The sequence below is a fragment of the Carlito syrichta genome, unplaced genomic scaffold (assembly GCF_000164805.1).
Source record: "Carlito syrichta isolate Samal-C Ts95f unplaced genomic scaffold, Tarsius_syrichta-2.0.1 Scaffold304574, whole genome shotgun sequence".
Lineage (NCBI taxonomy): Eukaryota > Metazoa > Chordata > Mammalia > Primates > Tarsiidae > Carlito > Carlito syrichta.
The window spans coordinates 1,025,341-1,041,588 of NW_007248670.1; the positions used below are offsets into that span (position 1 = coordinate 1,025,341).

The window sequence follows — 16,248 nt, forward strand, 5'->3', positions numbered from 1 at the left end:
TTTTTCATATATATATATATATATATATATATATATTTTTTTTTTTTTTTTTTTGGAGTTGGAGTCTCACTCTGTGGCCCAGGCTAGAGGGCAGTGGCATGCTCCTGGCCATCACAGCCTTGACCTGCTGGGCCTGGGCGATCCTTCCACCTCTGTCTTCCAAGTAGTTGGAACTACAGGCACGCGCCATCATGCCTGGCTAATTTTTTGATTTATTGTAGAGATGAGGTCTCACCAAGATGCCCAGGCTGGTCTTGAACCCATGGGCTCAGGCAATTTTCTCACCTCGGCATCCCAAAGTGCTGGGATTATAGGCGTGAGCCACTGCGCCCTGGTTTTTTGTTGCTTTTTTTTAAGTCTGAGTCTCACTCTGTCACTCCCTCAGGCTTCCAGGCTCAGGCGATCCTTCTGCCTCAGTCTTTCAAGTAGCTAGGGCTACTGGCACGTGCCACCACAACTGTCTATTTTTTTATTTATTGTAGAGATGATGTCTTGCCATGCTGCCCAGGCTGGTCTCAAACTCTCGGGCTAAGGCAATCCTCTTGCCTCAGCCTCCCAAAGTGCTAGGATTACAGGTGTGAGTGCCCAGTATTGTTAATATTTTTTTGAGTATCCTTCCAGAAAAATTTTTCATCAATATATCAGCAAATACACAGATCTATACTCTTTAAATGTTTACATAGACTAAACACGTTGCATAGTATAGCACCTTGCATTTTTTTCCACATAATAATATATCTTGGAATCTTTCTTTAGCTACATATAAAGACTTTCTTTGTTCTTTTTAATGACTGTTTAGTATTTTACTGTGTGACTATACCATAATTTATTTAACCAGTGAGCTGTTTTCAGTTTTTTTGCTACCACAAACAGTGCTTTAGTGAATTTTTTTGCATGTAGATATTTCTGCACACTTGGAATACTGCTTTAGGATAACTTCCTAAAAACAGCTGTTGAGTATATGTGTTGAGAGTGTATATGCATTTTAATTTTTGATTGGATGACTTTTGTTAAAAAAGACTGTGGATTAGAATGCCTATTTCACCATACCCCGTTAATACATTTTTTAAAAGTCATACATTTCAACTTTTGCCAATTGGACATGTATCTCACAGTTTTGATATACATTTCTTTAATTATAAGTAAAAGTAAAAATCTCTTCATATGCCTATTGCCTTTTCTTTTTCTGCAAAATTCATATTCTTTGCCCACTTTTATGAATTTTTTAAAAGTGAAAGTTATGCTTTGATCCTGTTCATGTTTCACCTTCTGTGCACTGCTATTGAATAACTTTACTCAAAATATTAATTTACTACATTATAGCTGCTTTTATTTACTTATTTTTATTTATTTATTTATTTTTGAGTTGGAATCTCACTCAGTCACCCAGACTGGAGTGCAGTGGCCGTTCCCGGCCACCGCAGCCTCGACCTGCTGGGCTCCAGCGATCCTTCTGCCTCAGCCTTCCAAGTAGCCGGAATTACAGGCACGCGCTACCATGCCCGGCTGATTTTTTGATTTATTGTAGAGATGAGGTCTCACCAAGTTGCCCAGGCGGGTCTTGAACCCACGGGCTCAGGCAATCCACTCACCTCAGCCTCCCAAAGGCGCGGGATTACAGGCTGAGCCACTGAGCCCGGTTTATGGCTGCTTTTAAATTGACATATTTCATTTTCCCTCTGTTTCTTTTTAAATTTCTTTTCTTTTCTTTTCTTTTTGGAGTTAGGGGCTCACTCTGTCATCCAGGCTGGAGTGCAGTGGTATGATCATGTCTCACCACAGCCTCAACATCCTAGGCTCAGGTGATCCTCTTGCCTCAGCCTCCCAAATAGCTGGGACTACAGGTGTGTGCCACCACAGACAACTAATTTTTAAATTTTTTTGCAAAGACAAGGTCTCACTATATTGCCCAGGCTGAACATTTTATCTTTCTTTTAGATTCATATTTCTTTCTTTTTTTTTTTTTTTTTTTTTTGAGTTGGAGTCTCACTCTGTCGCCCAGACTGGAGTGCAGTGGCCGCTCCCGGTCACCGCAGCCTCGACCTGCTGGGCTCTGGCAATCCTTCCGCCTCAGCCTTCCGAATAGCCGGAATTAGAGGTGCTCGCTACCACGCCCGGCTGATTTTTTGATTTATTGTAGAGATGAGGTCTTGCTGCCCAGGCGGGTCTCGAACCCACGGGCTCAGGCAATCCACTCACCTCAGCCTCCCAAAGGAGCGGGATTACAGGCTGAGGCACCGAGCCCGGCTTAGATTCATATTTCTTATCGCCAGTAATAGCTAATCAACTTGGTAACCTGGCAAGAAACCCTGACTTCTGAGAAGGAGTGTCAAAGGAAAAGCCACTAGAAACCAAGACAAAGGAACTGTTAACTTGGTTTTAGTCTATCTTAATATTGCTTTCTCTGTTAACAATGCCAATCAAACAAAACCAAGTTCCTTCCTGCATAAAGTGTCTGTTAAATAGAAAGGAAACAAAGAAAATATTAAATTGAACCAGCTGTAAAGCACTATTTCTATGTGCTTATTTATAGATTAACGTTATTATACTCTTCTTCTTCTTGTTAGCCTTTAAAAAAACAGACTAATTCATCTGTTAGTTCTGCTTAAGATATATCTAAAAGGATAAAAGCTACGTAAAAGGGATCACAGTTCACAGTTGTGAGTACTAGTAAGATCTTCTTCTTGCCTATGAGTTAGCATGAAATATACATACTTAGATTTCTGAGGACACAAGTATTCATCTATAACACACATGGTTATAGAAGACAAGTTGAGGTGTGACATATAGAACACTACTAGCATTGACTTCAAAAGCCCGTTTAAATTTCGTGTCTGAGTTCCAGCCATGACAGAGTAATGAATATTAAGCTAGATCTTCTGCCAAACACTACTATCAAACTGGACACTTCATGAGGCAACTATTTTCTGGCAGTGGACAACAGCAAGTACAAGACCACTCCCTGAGAGGTAAGCCCCATGAGCACCAGGTTCCCTACCTGGGGTTCATTTCCTGACTACATCACAGTGAGCTGGAGTCTGAGCAGACACAAAGTCCCATTGAACTAAGGAGCAGAGATCAGAGTTTGAGGGCGCTGAAGTGGCTAGAATCTGCAGAGGACACTGAAGTGTAGAATTGGGCCCCAAGTCCATGCAGGGGTTCCTCATGAGTTTGTAGCTAAGGGCTGGTCTATACATGCATAGGGTGAGATCACCTGAGGCTTTCCAGATAAAAGTTGCTATGGTATTGAGAACAAAACCAATATATCGAGGTCTACTGGTACTAGAGAAAGAACCAGCCTGGAGTCACTAAGGGTTAGTTCTGCCAGAGTGGAGAAACTGTCTTAATACATCATTGGTTGCCTGCCTTACCAGCTTGCTGAGGTAACACAGAAAGGTTGTGCCTTAGGAATTATAGACTCATCCTAACAAACCTAAAACCAAGAGCTGACAACACTGCAAGAGAGACAGAATTTGAAAGCTGCGTCCTGCCAAATTAGAAGAGTTTTGGAAACACTTTGGACTTCCTTCAAATCCTTGCTATTAAAGCAAAAAATCAAGTTTACACAAGTTGATTGTAATCTGCCAATAACTGAATTATCTCCTGAAACAATAATCAACATTCTTCTGAGAAAGATAAAGCATCTAGAGTCTACAATGTGTTATCTACAATATCTGGTGTTCAATAACAAATCATTATTCATACAATAAAACAAGAAAATGTGATCCATAGTTGGAAAAACAAATAGTCAACAGAAACAGAACCCAAGATGGTTCAAATTTTGAACTTAGCAGACAAATACACAGTTATTATAGAACTGGGAACTATATAAAAGTACCAAATGCAAATTCTACAACTGAAAATTACTGAACTGAAAAATTCTCTCAGTGGATTTAACAACAAATTGTCAGTGAATCTGAAGTCAAATCAATGGAGACTATATAGTCTGAAAAATATGGAGAAAAATAAAAGTAAACATAGTCTCAGGGGCTGTGAGATAAAATTAAATAGTCCAATATACATGTAATTGGAGCCAAAGAAGGAAAAGAGAGTGAGGATGTGGCCAAAAAAAACCTGAAGAAATAATGGTTAAAAAAAAAAAATGACTTCCCAAATTTGATGAAAAACACCTCTACCAATCTTAAAAACTCAACAAATCCCAACACAACTAAATATGAAGAGAATTGCTCCTTGGCACATCATAGTCCAATGACTAAAAACTAAAGAGAAATTTTTGAAAGCAGCCAGCGGGGACAAAGACACATTACATACAGAGGATTAAAAGCATGAATGATTGGTAACATCTCATGAGATGCAATGAAGGCCAGAAGAGAATGAGCTGACACCTTTAAAGCGCTAAAAGAAATGTAATCTCTAACAGTTTCACCCCTTGGAAGAACCACTTTACTCTCTTACATGTTCTCATATATGGAATGAGAGTCATACCTGCCACACACTGTAAAGTGTGTAAACGTTCCATGAAACATGTAAGCTTTTCCAGAGTTGTAAAATACTATTCACATGGTTAAGTATCATTATTATACTTATATAGGTACAAACTCACATATGTCTATGTTCTTAAAAGAATAGAAAGAATGGCAAATCAATATCAGCTTTATTTGATCTTAAAATAGTAGGTACTTTTGCCCAATTCAGCCTGTCAACTAAGGAAGAAACCTGTCTTCTAGTAGGAGTAGTGACATCTTATAAGAAGGAAATTCAGCATAAAAGATTAAATACAATCCCACTCAATAATTAACGACAACTCTTTAGAGTATAGCCACATTATTTGAAATGCTAAAAATTCCCAAAATATCAGATATATTCATAAGAAGAAAAATGCATTATTCATGCCACCACTTACTTCCAAGTGTATCTATAATGAAGAGTTGACTTTGTAAGTTATTGTTTTAAATAGCCTCCTTCTCTTAAAATTATTCAAGATTAGTAGGTTTTAAAAAGTGACCATCTATTCAGGTTGCAATGTGAGCACATCCTTCCACTGCCTGCCTGATTGGTGAGACCTTGCTTTTATGTGTGACTGGCTGAATTCTGATATGACAATCTCGTGTTCTCTAACTGTACCCAGTGGGCTACAATGCAAAATTATATCAGCTGTGGAAACAATTTTGCCATAGTAATACCTCCATTTGATTATGCATACAAATGTAACACTTTTAATCAAAGGTAGTTTTGAAGAAAGTCTTTGTCCTGCTTAAGTTGTGTATTAATAACTGTTGTTAAACTTGACAATCATCAGAATCACCAGGAGAGCTTTTTCAAAATATAGATTCTTAGGATCCATCACAACTTTAATCCATCACAACATTAATCCACTTTAATTGTTTACTCATCTCCCCAATTCTTCCTAAGAAGAACTTATATATTCATAAATATATGCATATATATATATTCAAATATACATACATACAAATATATGGAGCCCAGAAATATGTATTTGAAGAATTGCCCCAGTTAATTTTGAGAATCAGCCAGGTCTGGTCTAAAATAGACAGCAGACCCTTAGATATTTTTATATGTTCACTTATAGACACACATATATTCTTTCTCTCTACAGCAGACAAATCATTCATTCTCTCTCTCTCTCTCTCTCTCTCTCTCTCTCTTCTCTCTCTCTCTGTCCCTCTCTCTCTCTCTCTCTATCTCTATCTCACCAGCTTCTTTAAAAAGAGCTAATTCTAATGAGAAGTTCCTATTACTTTTTTGCTTCCCGTAATTTTAAGACTAAAAATTGGCATTGTTGGCCTTGACATAAACCTTAAAACAACAAAATGCTAGATTACCTGGAACATCTCACTGATTCCTTCTCCAGTTTGTGCTGAAGTTTCAAAGTACAGGAACCCTTTGCTCTCAGCCCAAAGACGTCCTTCACTTTCATCTACACAGCGGTGCTTGGTACAGTCGATCTGAAACAGAAAGTTCAGGGACAGGGAGAAGATTCTTGAATAGGCCCAGCAAGGTCTTTCTTTGTCAATCCTTTACTAAGGCAAAACTATTCCTAACAAATGCCCCACTAGTGTATTAAAAATTACCAAGACCAAAAGGGACAAAATAATAATAATAATAATAATATTAAATATAGGCTGATATTCTGTGGCAATAGGACTAGTGCCTACTACAGCCCACTTGATCTCTTGGGAAAACAGCTGCTACTCACTTCTGTGAAAGTTGGCTTCATGATATCTGTCATACCCTCGGTACCATGCTCCACTTTTCATACCTTTCTACAGCCCACATTTCAGCTAAAGCCCTTCTTCCGATCAGGTCAGAGTGTGATTATTAAGATTCATTTCTCCTGCTCAGTCACTGACATCCTTCCCCAAGTATGGCAGCAGAAAAAAAAAAAAATGGCTAAAAATCCTGATATACCAGATTTTGGGCCTTTGTTTTGCTTTTGTCTTAGTAACATATATTTTGAAAGGTAGCCGATTCCTTCATTACAGAATAAGAAATTTCTCTTTTTATTTGTTCTCCAACACTCAGAGCTCTACTCTTCCTCTAGAAATTTGAACATGCCATTTTCAAAGATGTTACCTTGTTGGCACACACTACAAATATAATATTTTCCATGTTTCCATGAGGTCCAAGCTCTTGCTTCATTTCTGCCAGCCACGCATCAAGGGCATCAAAGGAGTCTTTCTGCCCAACATCATAGACCAGTATCACACCCTGTGTGTCCTTGTAAAACTCATTTCGAACCTTCCAATAAAAGAACAGATGCACAAAGTGTAGGTTTTGTGATACTGTAAGAGTGTATCTCGCAGTTATTAACTTGGCAAAGTGTGTTCTTTGTGTACTCATAGTGTTTGCTATTATATCTCAGTATCTACTGGTTTTTAGAGAACTTTTTACTGAATCAAAGTAATGAAATAAAAAATTTATTAGTATATAAGGACTTATAGTGAAAAATAATGGCCTCCTGCCCCACCAGCAATCAACCTTTAATTGTTGTTAATAGAGCTTAAAAGAATACCAATTATATAAATTCTTCTTAGGAAGAAATAGAGATGAGTGAACAATTACTATAAAATAACTTAAGGCAAAAATAACACAAGTATCAGCCATGGGTACCACCATTTAAAATCACATCCCAAAGCTGACTTCCCCCAGGTGCTAGGCAGAGCGTCCCCAACTCTTATGTCTCTACACCAACTCTAGAACTCCAAACTCAGAACCTGGAAAAGAACACAGGCTCTGGAGTCAGACAGATCTGGTTTCACACTTATTTACTAGTTGTGTGATCTTGGGAAAGTCACTTAACCTCTTTGCATATCAGTTTCCTCATCTGTAAAATAGGGATAATACAGGGTTACTATGAGGATTAAATGAGATAATGAAGGCAAAGCACTTAGCATGGTACTTGGAAAACCAAGTATACAGCACCTTCTCCCTTTCTTCCTTGCATTCATTCTCTGATCATCCTTTGATGTTTTATTAGAAATGGTAACTTGCCTCTGGGGCATATCTCCAAATCTGGGAGGAGGTAGCATGAAGTACAAGGCACATTCAAGTGGCAGAGGCCAGGAGAGGTTGGTGGGTGAGTGGTAGCACTGACACGCTGGGGGTTCCAGGACAAAATTCCAGAAAGAACCTTGACAGAGACGATATGTTATGTTTTTTCACCAAATTCCTGTATGTACTGACTGACACTGGATATGTAGTAGAAAATGAAGACATCTCATATACATCAAGTAGGGTTTGTGAACACAGACAGACACATGGACCAAGAATGGAAGTGCTTCTATTCATTTATAGAAACCTAGGAAGCTATCCTGTAAAGGTAAAACCAACAAAGTCAGAAAGAATTGAAAAGGATGAAGACCAGCAGTCTTCCCCTCAGTACCCACAACCTTTAGCTCTTCTGCAGCAGGTAGCAAAAGGCTCTCTCTCCCTTCCTTCCTGAAACCCTTGCTGCCTTGGCTCCCACATACCATATACCCCAGGTTCTTAAATTCTCTCCTCTTTTGTCAACCCTTCTTCTCTCTGTAGCTCCTACTCCAGCCTACCAACCGAATCCCCCAAATCCTGTCCTGGGCCCTCTTCCTTCCTTTTTGAACCCCAAATCAGCAACATCAGCCACTTGCATTTCAACTGTGAGAATCTCCAAGAGAGGCCTTCTTCTCTGAGCTTCTAGACCTGCATTTCTAACTAGCACCAGACCCTCCCAGCTGAATGTCCTGTTGGAATGACAAATTTAATATGAAAACATTTAACAAATTTAACAGGAAACCCTTCAACAGATTCTTCTTAAACTATTCCCTCTCTTGACCTTTAGTGATAGAAGTGGTACATCATTCGCTGAGTATTTGGGTTAAAAGCTTAGGATTCACCTTTGCTGCTTCCGCCTCCCTTTGTTCAGCAGACTCCAACAATTCCATAGAAGCCACCTCTGCCATGTTTTCTGCACCTTCACTTCCTTGCCACTGTCATTTCCAGTATTATCTCTCGACTATACTACTGCAAGAGTCTTCTAAGTCAGCAGTCCCCAACCTTTTTGGCATTAGGGAGTGGTTTCATGGAAGATAATTTTTCCATGGACCAGAGAGGGAGTGAGGGACGTGCAGTCAAGCCTCACTGCTAATGTTAATCTGTATTTGCAGTCACTCCCAATGCTAGCATCACTGACTCAGCTCCACCTTAGATCATCAGGCATTAGATTCTCACACAACCTAGATCCCTCAAATGTGCAGTTCACAATAGGGTTTGCATTCCTATGAGATTCTAATGCTGCAGCTAATCTGACAGAAGACAGAGCTCAGGCAGTAATGTGAGCAATAGGGGGTGGCTGGGAGTATAGATGAAGCCTTGCATTGGCTCACCTGCTGCTCACGTCCTGCTGTGCGGCATAGTTGGGGACTGCTGTTCTAAGTAATCTTCCTAGCAGTGTTAAATACTGTATATTTATCTTTATAAAAGTCCTGGCTCAAAAATTCTTTAGGGTTTTCTCACTGCCAACCCTTCAAGGTTCCAACTCTCTCTCTCTCCCTCTTTAAAAATAAATGGCATTTATTATGGATTTTTTAATCAGTATATAATTATATATTTAAATTATATCTTATATACATAAGATCACAGCCAAGGAAGTTAACCACAATTTCAAGTTTTATCACCAGCTACTTTTGCTTACTCTGTCGCCCAGACTGGAGTGCAGTGGCACACTCCTGGCCACCACAGCCTCGCCCTGCTGGGATCTGGCGATCCTTCCACCTCAGCCTTCCAAGTAGCCGGATCTACAGGTGTACACTATCATGCCCGGTGTACAGGTGTACACTATAATGTTTTATTTATTGTAGTGATGAAGTCTCACCAAGTTGCCCAAGTAGGTCTCAAACCCACAGGCTCAGGCAATCCACTTGCCTCGGCCTCCCAAAGTGCTGGAATTACAGGCTGAGCCATTGAGCCTGGCCTACTTTTGCTATTTTATCACACTTTAAAATATTCCCTCTTACTACTTTCTTCAAACAGTGACCATAAATTTGTTTAGACAAGAATAATTAAGGACTTTTTCTCTTGTTAGAGTAATTTTAAAAATTAAATGCATATTGAAGATATTACTAAAGAAACTTTTTGGTTATAGCCTCTGCATTGAAAATCTGTAGGAATTTTTCTAATTAATTTTCAAATCATCCCACAACCTCTCTGCTCAAATAAACCACATCTTTGAAGTAATCTGTGTGAATATTTTACAATCAAAAACTGGTTCACAAGACCCTATATTACCATAATCATTAATTTTAACAAGTCTCCTAAATATATTCTCTCAGTTTTCTTAATTATAAGATGTCAATAATATGGACACATTTTTAATATAACAGAATGTTTAATTACATCAGTTTCCCATCAACCCACCAAAGTTATTTAATGATTACATTGGTCATTTCCACTGACTGGCAGGAGGCTCTTCCACTAACGGCTCCCAAGGTTTCCATTGCATCACTTTTCTCACCAGACATAATTCATTTTCAGCCTGAAGAATTACCTCTTCTATTTGACCACCCTGAAGTTGGTCTTCTAATTTCTTAACATTTGGTTCTGCTTTAACCATAGCCAACTTCTCATTTGTAATCTGTTCTGCATACTTTCTATATGTGGCATTTTTAGGGATTTGCTCAAGAACATCAAGAATCTTTGTGTACAATATTCTCAGCCTCTCGTGTAGAGTGTCACATATAGTCAATCCCACGAAGCCAGTGGTCTTCTTCAGCACCCCCACCATGATAGCGCCAGCGAGCCGACTACAGTTCCAATTCTCTTAAATGATGCTAAAAGTGTGTGATTACTCCTCCACCAACCTTCCCAGTCTTATCTTCCTGCTATCCCCTGACATTTAAACTGGATAATCTCTCTTCCCCCAAACCTGCCCTATGCCTTCCTGACTCCATCTGGAAGCAGACACCTTTTTTTCTTTAACCTTTCAAGCTCTAGCTATAAGGCTGTATCTTTCATGCAACTTCTAACCATCTATCCCCCTACCCCTGCCAAACAGAATGTGATCTCTATGTTCCCCAGAATGCCACAGCATTTTGAACTTCTAATAGTGCTCATATCACTTCCTGTCCAGTGCTATAGTTAGTAGCATATCTAGCTATCTTCTCCACTAGATGAAAACAACGTGAAAGCATGCATCTTGATGCATCCATCCTTGTGTTACCCACAGGGTCTGGCAGATACAAGAACACAGTGTTTTACTGCACTTTGCATTACTGCGTTTCATAGATAATGCTGTTGTCTTAAAAACAAATTGAAGGGTTGTGGCAACCATGTGTCAAGCAAGTCTATCAGTGCCATTTTTCCAACAGCCTGTCACCTTAGACAGTGTCACATGCTGATAATTCTCACATTTTAGGCTTTTTCATTATTATATCTGTGATCTTTGATGTTACCACTGTAACTCTCTTGGGATGTCATGAATCATGCCCATTATAGCACAGCAAACTTAATCAATAAATGTGTGCTCTGACTAGTCTACCAATCGTCTTTCTCCCTCTCCTCAGGACTCCCTATTCTCTGAGACACAATATTATGGAAATTAGGCCTATTAATAACTCTACAATGGTCCCTAAGTGTTCAAGTGAAAGGGAGAGTCACATGTCTCTCTCTTTAAATCAAAAGCTAGAAAAGATTAAGCCTCCAGAGGAAGGCATGTCAAAAGCCAAGATAGGCCAAAAGCTAGGCCTCTTAACACCAATTAGCCAAATTGTGAATGTAAACGAAAGTTCTTGAAGGATATTTCAAGTGCTACTCCAGCGAACACACAAATGATAAAGAAAACAAAACAGCCTAATTGCTGATATGGAGAAAGTTTCAGTGGTCTGGATAGAAAATCAAACAAGCCACAGAATTCCCTTAAACCAATGAACCAAGAAGCAATTTTTTTGAGTCAGAGTCTCATTCTGTCACCTGGGCTGGAGTGCAGTGGCATGCTCACAGCTCACAACAGCCTCAATCTCCTGGGTTCAAGTCGATCCTTCCTTCTCGGTCTCCCGAGTTGCCAGGACTACAGGTGTGTGCCACCATGCTCGGCTAATCTTTTGATTTTTTTTTTGTAGCAACAAGGTCTCGCTATGCTGCCCAAGCTGGTCTCGAACTCCTGGGCCCAAGCAATCCTCTTGCGTTGGCCTCCCAAAGCGCTGGGATTAAAGGTGTGAGCCACCACGCCCAGCCAGATCAAGAAGTAATTTTTACTTTCAAGTCTTATTGTTTAAGAAATACATTTTATAAGACTAGAGCTGCTATAAATAGTGATTTCTCTGATGGAGCTGAGAAAAGTAAACTGAAAACCTTCTGGAAAGAATTCATCACTCCAGATGCCATTAAGACCACTCATGATTCATGGGAGGAGGTCAAAATACCAACATTCACAGGAGCTTGGAAGAAGTTGATTCCAAGCCTCATGGATGTCTTTGAAGGGTTCAAGACTTGAGTGGAGGAAAGAGCTGCAGATGTGGTGGAAATAGCAGAAGAACTAGAATCAGAAAGGAGGCTGAAGCTGTGACTGAAATCCTGCAATCTCATGATAAAACTTGAATGGATGAAGAATTATTTATTTCTTATGGACGAGCAAAGAAAGAAGTTTCTTGAGATGGAATCTACTCTTGGTGAAGATGTTGTGAACAATGTTGAAATGACAATAGAGGATTTAGAATATTATAGAATATCACATAAACTTAGTTGATAAAGCAGTGGCAGCGTTTGAGAGGATTGACTTCAATTTTGAAAGAAGTTCTACAGAGTCAGTCGATGTAGTAAACTTTATTGTTGTCTTAGTTAAAGAAACTGTCACAGCCACCCCAACTTTCAGCAACTACCACCCTAATTAGTCAGCAGTCATCAACATTGAGGCAAAACCCTCTACCAGCAAAAAAGAATGCAGCTCACTGAAGGCTCAGATGATCATTAGTCTGTTTTAGCAATAAAGTATTTTTAATCAAGGTATACACATTGGTTTTTTTTCAAGCTATAATGCTATTACATACTTAAAGAGAGTATAGTATAAACATAATTTTTTTTTTAAAAGACAGAGTCTAGCTCTGTTACCCAGGCTGGAGTACAGTGGTATGATCATAGCTCACTGTAACCTTGAACTCCTAGGATCAAGAGATTCTCCTACCTCAGTCTCCTGAGTATCTAGAATTATAGGCATATACCTTTATACCTGGCTAATTTTTAACATTTTTTGAGGAGATGAGGTCTTGCTATATTGTCCAAGCTGGTCTTAAACTCCTGGCCTCAAGTAATCCTCCTGCCTCAGCCTCTTAAAATGTTTTGGGATTACAGGTGTGAGTCATCATGCCCATCTGGCTAGCATAACTTTTATACGCACTGGGACATCAAAAAATTTGTATGACTCACTTTTTTGTGATATTTGCTTTATTGTGGTGATCTGGAACTGAACTTGCAGTGTCTTCAAGGTATGCCTGCATTAGTCTTTGAGATATTTTTATTTAATTGAATGGCTGGATTTGCCACAGTAGAGAACAAAAGTAGGGGCCAAAGTGGAAAAAAAAGAATTTCAAAATGCAGGTCATATTCTCCAGGGGGAGATCTGTGGATAAAAATAGACTTAGGCAAGCTCAATAGATTTCTCTTTCAAGGGACTCATGTTCAAGTCTAGGCTCATCAACTAGTTACCGATGTGATCTTGAGTGAGTAATTTTACTACCCAAAGCCTTAGTTTCTGCATCTGTAAAATGAAAAGTAGATGTCTCGTGGTCCCTACAGTTCCATTATTCTAGTCTTCCAAAACAGCTTTCTAATGATTGTCCTAGAAGACTTGCTGCATCCAAAATTTAATTAAAAAGGATGCTGAGGGGATTATTATTTTTTAAAATACAGTTTATTTAAAAATAAATTAGAGCAAGAAAGAGAAGAGAGAGAGAAGATTCGCCTACCCAAGGTGGGGGAGAGGACCAAAGACAGGAAGCACTGGCAACAGCCATAGCTCAAAGAGCACATGGCCACACAGAGTCTAGCAAGGCAATAGCCGGGGGGTTTTTCTTAGAACAGAGATGGCAAACTATCCTGTAGGCTGGATAAATCTTTGGTTTGGTATCACGGAGCTCTCAGGAAGTTTCTCTGCAAACCTCTACCTCAGAATTCAGTTGTGAACCTCAATGGGAGCACGGTAGCCTGCCTCTTCCCTTGTAGTCTCCCCTCTGACACTTTGCTTGGAGGCTGCTCTCTCACACGCTGAGCAGTTTGTCCTCTTTCTGCAGGCCCTCTGGGGAAACCAGTCAAGAGGACTAATGACAGCAGAACCTTCCATGCCTCGAGGACAGGCACCAAGGACTTGAAGAAACCAAGGACTGTGGGAATGGCTGTGGGCATTTCACTAGGTGTGTGCTGAGCAAGGGTAAACTTTTGTCAGCTTAGGGATTAGAAAGATGATGGCTTTGGTCTTGTCAAAAAGGAGGGCTTGAGCTATAGGCAGCAGTTATTTGACCAAAAAGGAGCAATCAAGGCTACTTCAATGAAAAGACACTTCAGGAGTGGTGATTTCAAGGAACTGCTATTAATTATACTTCTATTTTCAGAAGCTGCTGAAAAAACTATTGCAATTTCAAGTGCATTAATAGGAGTCTAGTGTCTGATGATAGAAAGAAACAGAAATACTCAATGTTCCTCAACAGTTAAACAATCTGAAGTGTCTTCAGTTCTCAGCGCCACATCAGCAACCTAGAGATCATCCACAAAGGATGCTGACTAGGAATGCTGATATGTCTAGCTTGGCAGGAATAATAATGTTTTACCTGGAGAGAAGCTAACTCACAAATATTAGAAAGACTGTCTTGTAGCAGCACAGGTTCAGTTCACATTACTTCAAAAATATGGCCAGGACCAGGGGTGAAGTCAAAGGAAGGCAGCCTCCATAAAGGAGAAGCTGCTGGTCTAGAGAGTTTAAATCTGTGAAGGATTAGCTCATGAAACAGTGACACCATATCGCCAGAGAGATTCATCTTCCAAACTCTTACAGTCTGCACCACTCAAAACTGTCCTGGGTATTATATTGTCCCTAGAGTCCCACCAGCCTACATAACTCTTACTCATCCACCAACTCTGAGTTTTTGTCAGTTGGTTTGTTTTCTTAGAGACAGGGTCTCACTCTGTCACTCAGGTTGAAGTGCAGTGGTATGATCATAGCTCACTGCAGCCTCGAATTCCGAGGCTCAAGCAATCTTCCCACCTCAGCCTCTTGAATAGCCAGGACCACAGGTATATTCCACCCTGCCCAGTTAATTTTTTAATTTTTGTAGAGGCTGCATTTTGCTATATTGCCCAGGCTGGTCTCAAACCCCTGCCTCACGTGATCTTTCCACCTTGGGAGGAATCCAAGCACTAGGATTATAGGTGTAAGTCACAGTACCTGGCCTAACTCCCAGTTTAAATGTTGCTTTCTTCAGCAGGATTTCCTGACCTCCTGGATAAGTTAGGTCTAGGTATCAAGTGCTCCCAAGCATTCTATCATTTGTATAATATGGGTCTTCTCTCACATATTTATGTTCCAAGAGGACAAGGGACCGTGTAATTCCAATGTCCAGCAAAGAAACTGGCATATAGGTATCTATGAATGAATAATGACCATTGGCTGGACTCGGTGGCTCAGCCTGTAATCCCAGCACTTTGGGAGGCCAAGGTGAGCCTATGGGTTCAAAACCCACCTGGGCAACTTGGCGAGACCTCGTCTCTACAATAAATCAAAAACATTAGTTGGGCATGGTAGCATGCGCCTGTAGTTCCAGCTACTTGGAAGGCTGGGGTAGAAGGATCGCTGGAGCCTAGTAGGTTGAGGCTGTAGTGCCACTGGTCCAGTCTGAGAGACAGAGTGAGACTCCAACTCAAAAAAAAAAGATCATTGATGAAAAATACTGCAGAAATAAATCTTACAATGGGTGAGGATCTGGACAACATTCATTCTCAGGTATGTCCTAACTCTCCATTTACATGATTTTGATGTAATCTAAGATTTATACTGGCATTTCTGCTAGAATCTATGTCAAACTTGTGATCAACTAGAGCTCCATGCCTTTTTCACTGACAATATTCTATATTTGTGATATTGGTTTAGCCCACTGTAAGGGCTCACATTGAAAAGGAATTAATATAGGCTGGGTGCAGTGGTTCAAGCCTGTAATCCCAGCACTCTGGGAGGCCAAAGCGAGAGGATTGCCTAAGCTCAGGGGTTCGAGACCAGTCTGGACAACTTGGTAAGACCTCATCTCTACAATTAAAAAACAAAAAACTCAGGCATGGTAGTGCACACCTGTAGTTCCAACTACTTGGAAGGCTGAGGTGGAAGGATCTCCTGAACCTAGCAGGTCAAGGCTGTGGTGGCCGTGAGCATGTCACAGCACTCCAGCCTGGGCAAGAGTGAGACTCCAACACACACAAGTACACAAAAGGAATTAATTTTAAAATGTGGTATATATACACAATGGAATATTATGCAGCCATAAAGAAGGACAAAATGATGAACTTTACAGCAACCTGGATAGACTTAGAGTCTATAGTACTGAGTGATCTATCACACACACAAAAAAAGAACTGAGTAAAGCCGGGCTCGGTGGCTCAGCCTGTAATCCTGCGCCTTTGGGAGGCTGAGGCAAGTGGATTGCCTGAGCCCGCGGGTTCGAGACCCGCCTGGGCAGCGAGACCTCATCTCTACAATAAATCAAAAAATCAGCCGGGTGTGGTAGCGCATGCCTGTAATTCCGGCTACTTGGAAGGCTG

General features: G+C 40.2%; 2 protein-coding genes across 4 annotated transcripts in view; both read right to left on the reverse strand.

Moving 5' to 3' along the window:
• The window catches only part of DNAJC27 (DnaJ heat shock protein family (Hsp40) member C27), a 38,294-nt gene that overhangs the window by 5,016 nt on the left and 17,030 nt on the right, over positions 1–16,248 (reverse strand). For both annotated transcript variants that reach the window (XM_008060284.2, XM_021713498.1), the window contains exons 4-5: positions 6,556–6,720; positions 5,805–5,927 (exon numbers count right to left, since the gene is read on the reverse strand). In XM_008060284.2, coding sequence (XP_008058475.1) covers positions 5,805–5,927; positions 6,556–6,720 — 288 coding nt within the window. The remainder of the gene's footprint in view (positions 1–5,804; positions 5,928–6,555; positions 6,721–16,248) is intronic.
• Positions 9,759–10,237, reverse strand: LOC103262643 (NADH dehydrogenase [ubiquinone] 1 alpha subcomplex subunit 5-like). Of its 2 annotated transcripts, XM_008060283.1 has the most exons (2): positions 10,173–10,237; positions 9,896–10,055 (listed from the first exon to the last, which is right to left on the reverse strand). In XM_008060283.1, the coding sequence occupies exons 1-2, from the start codon at positions 10,235–10,237 to the stop codon at positions 9,896–9,898; spliced, it is 225 nt and encodes a 74-aa protein (XP_008058474.1). The 2 variants fall into 2 exon arrangements, with proteins under 2 accessions (XP_021569174.1, XP_008058474.1); XM_021713499.1 differs by having other exon boundaries at positions 9,759–10,237.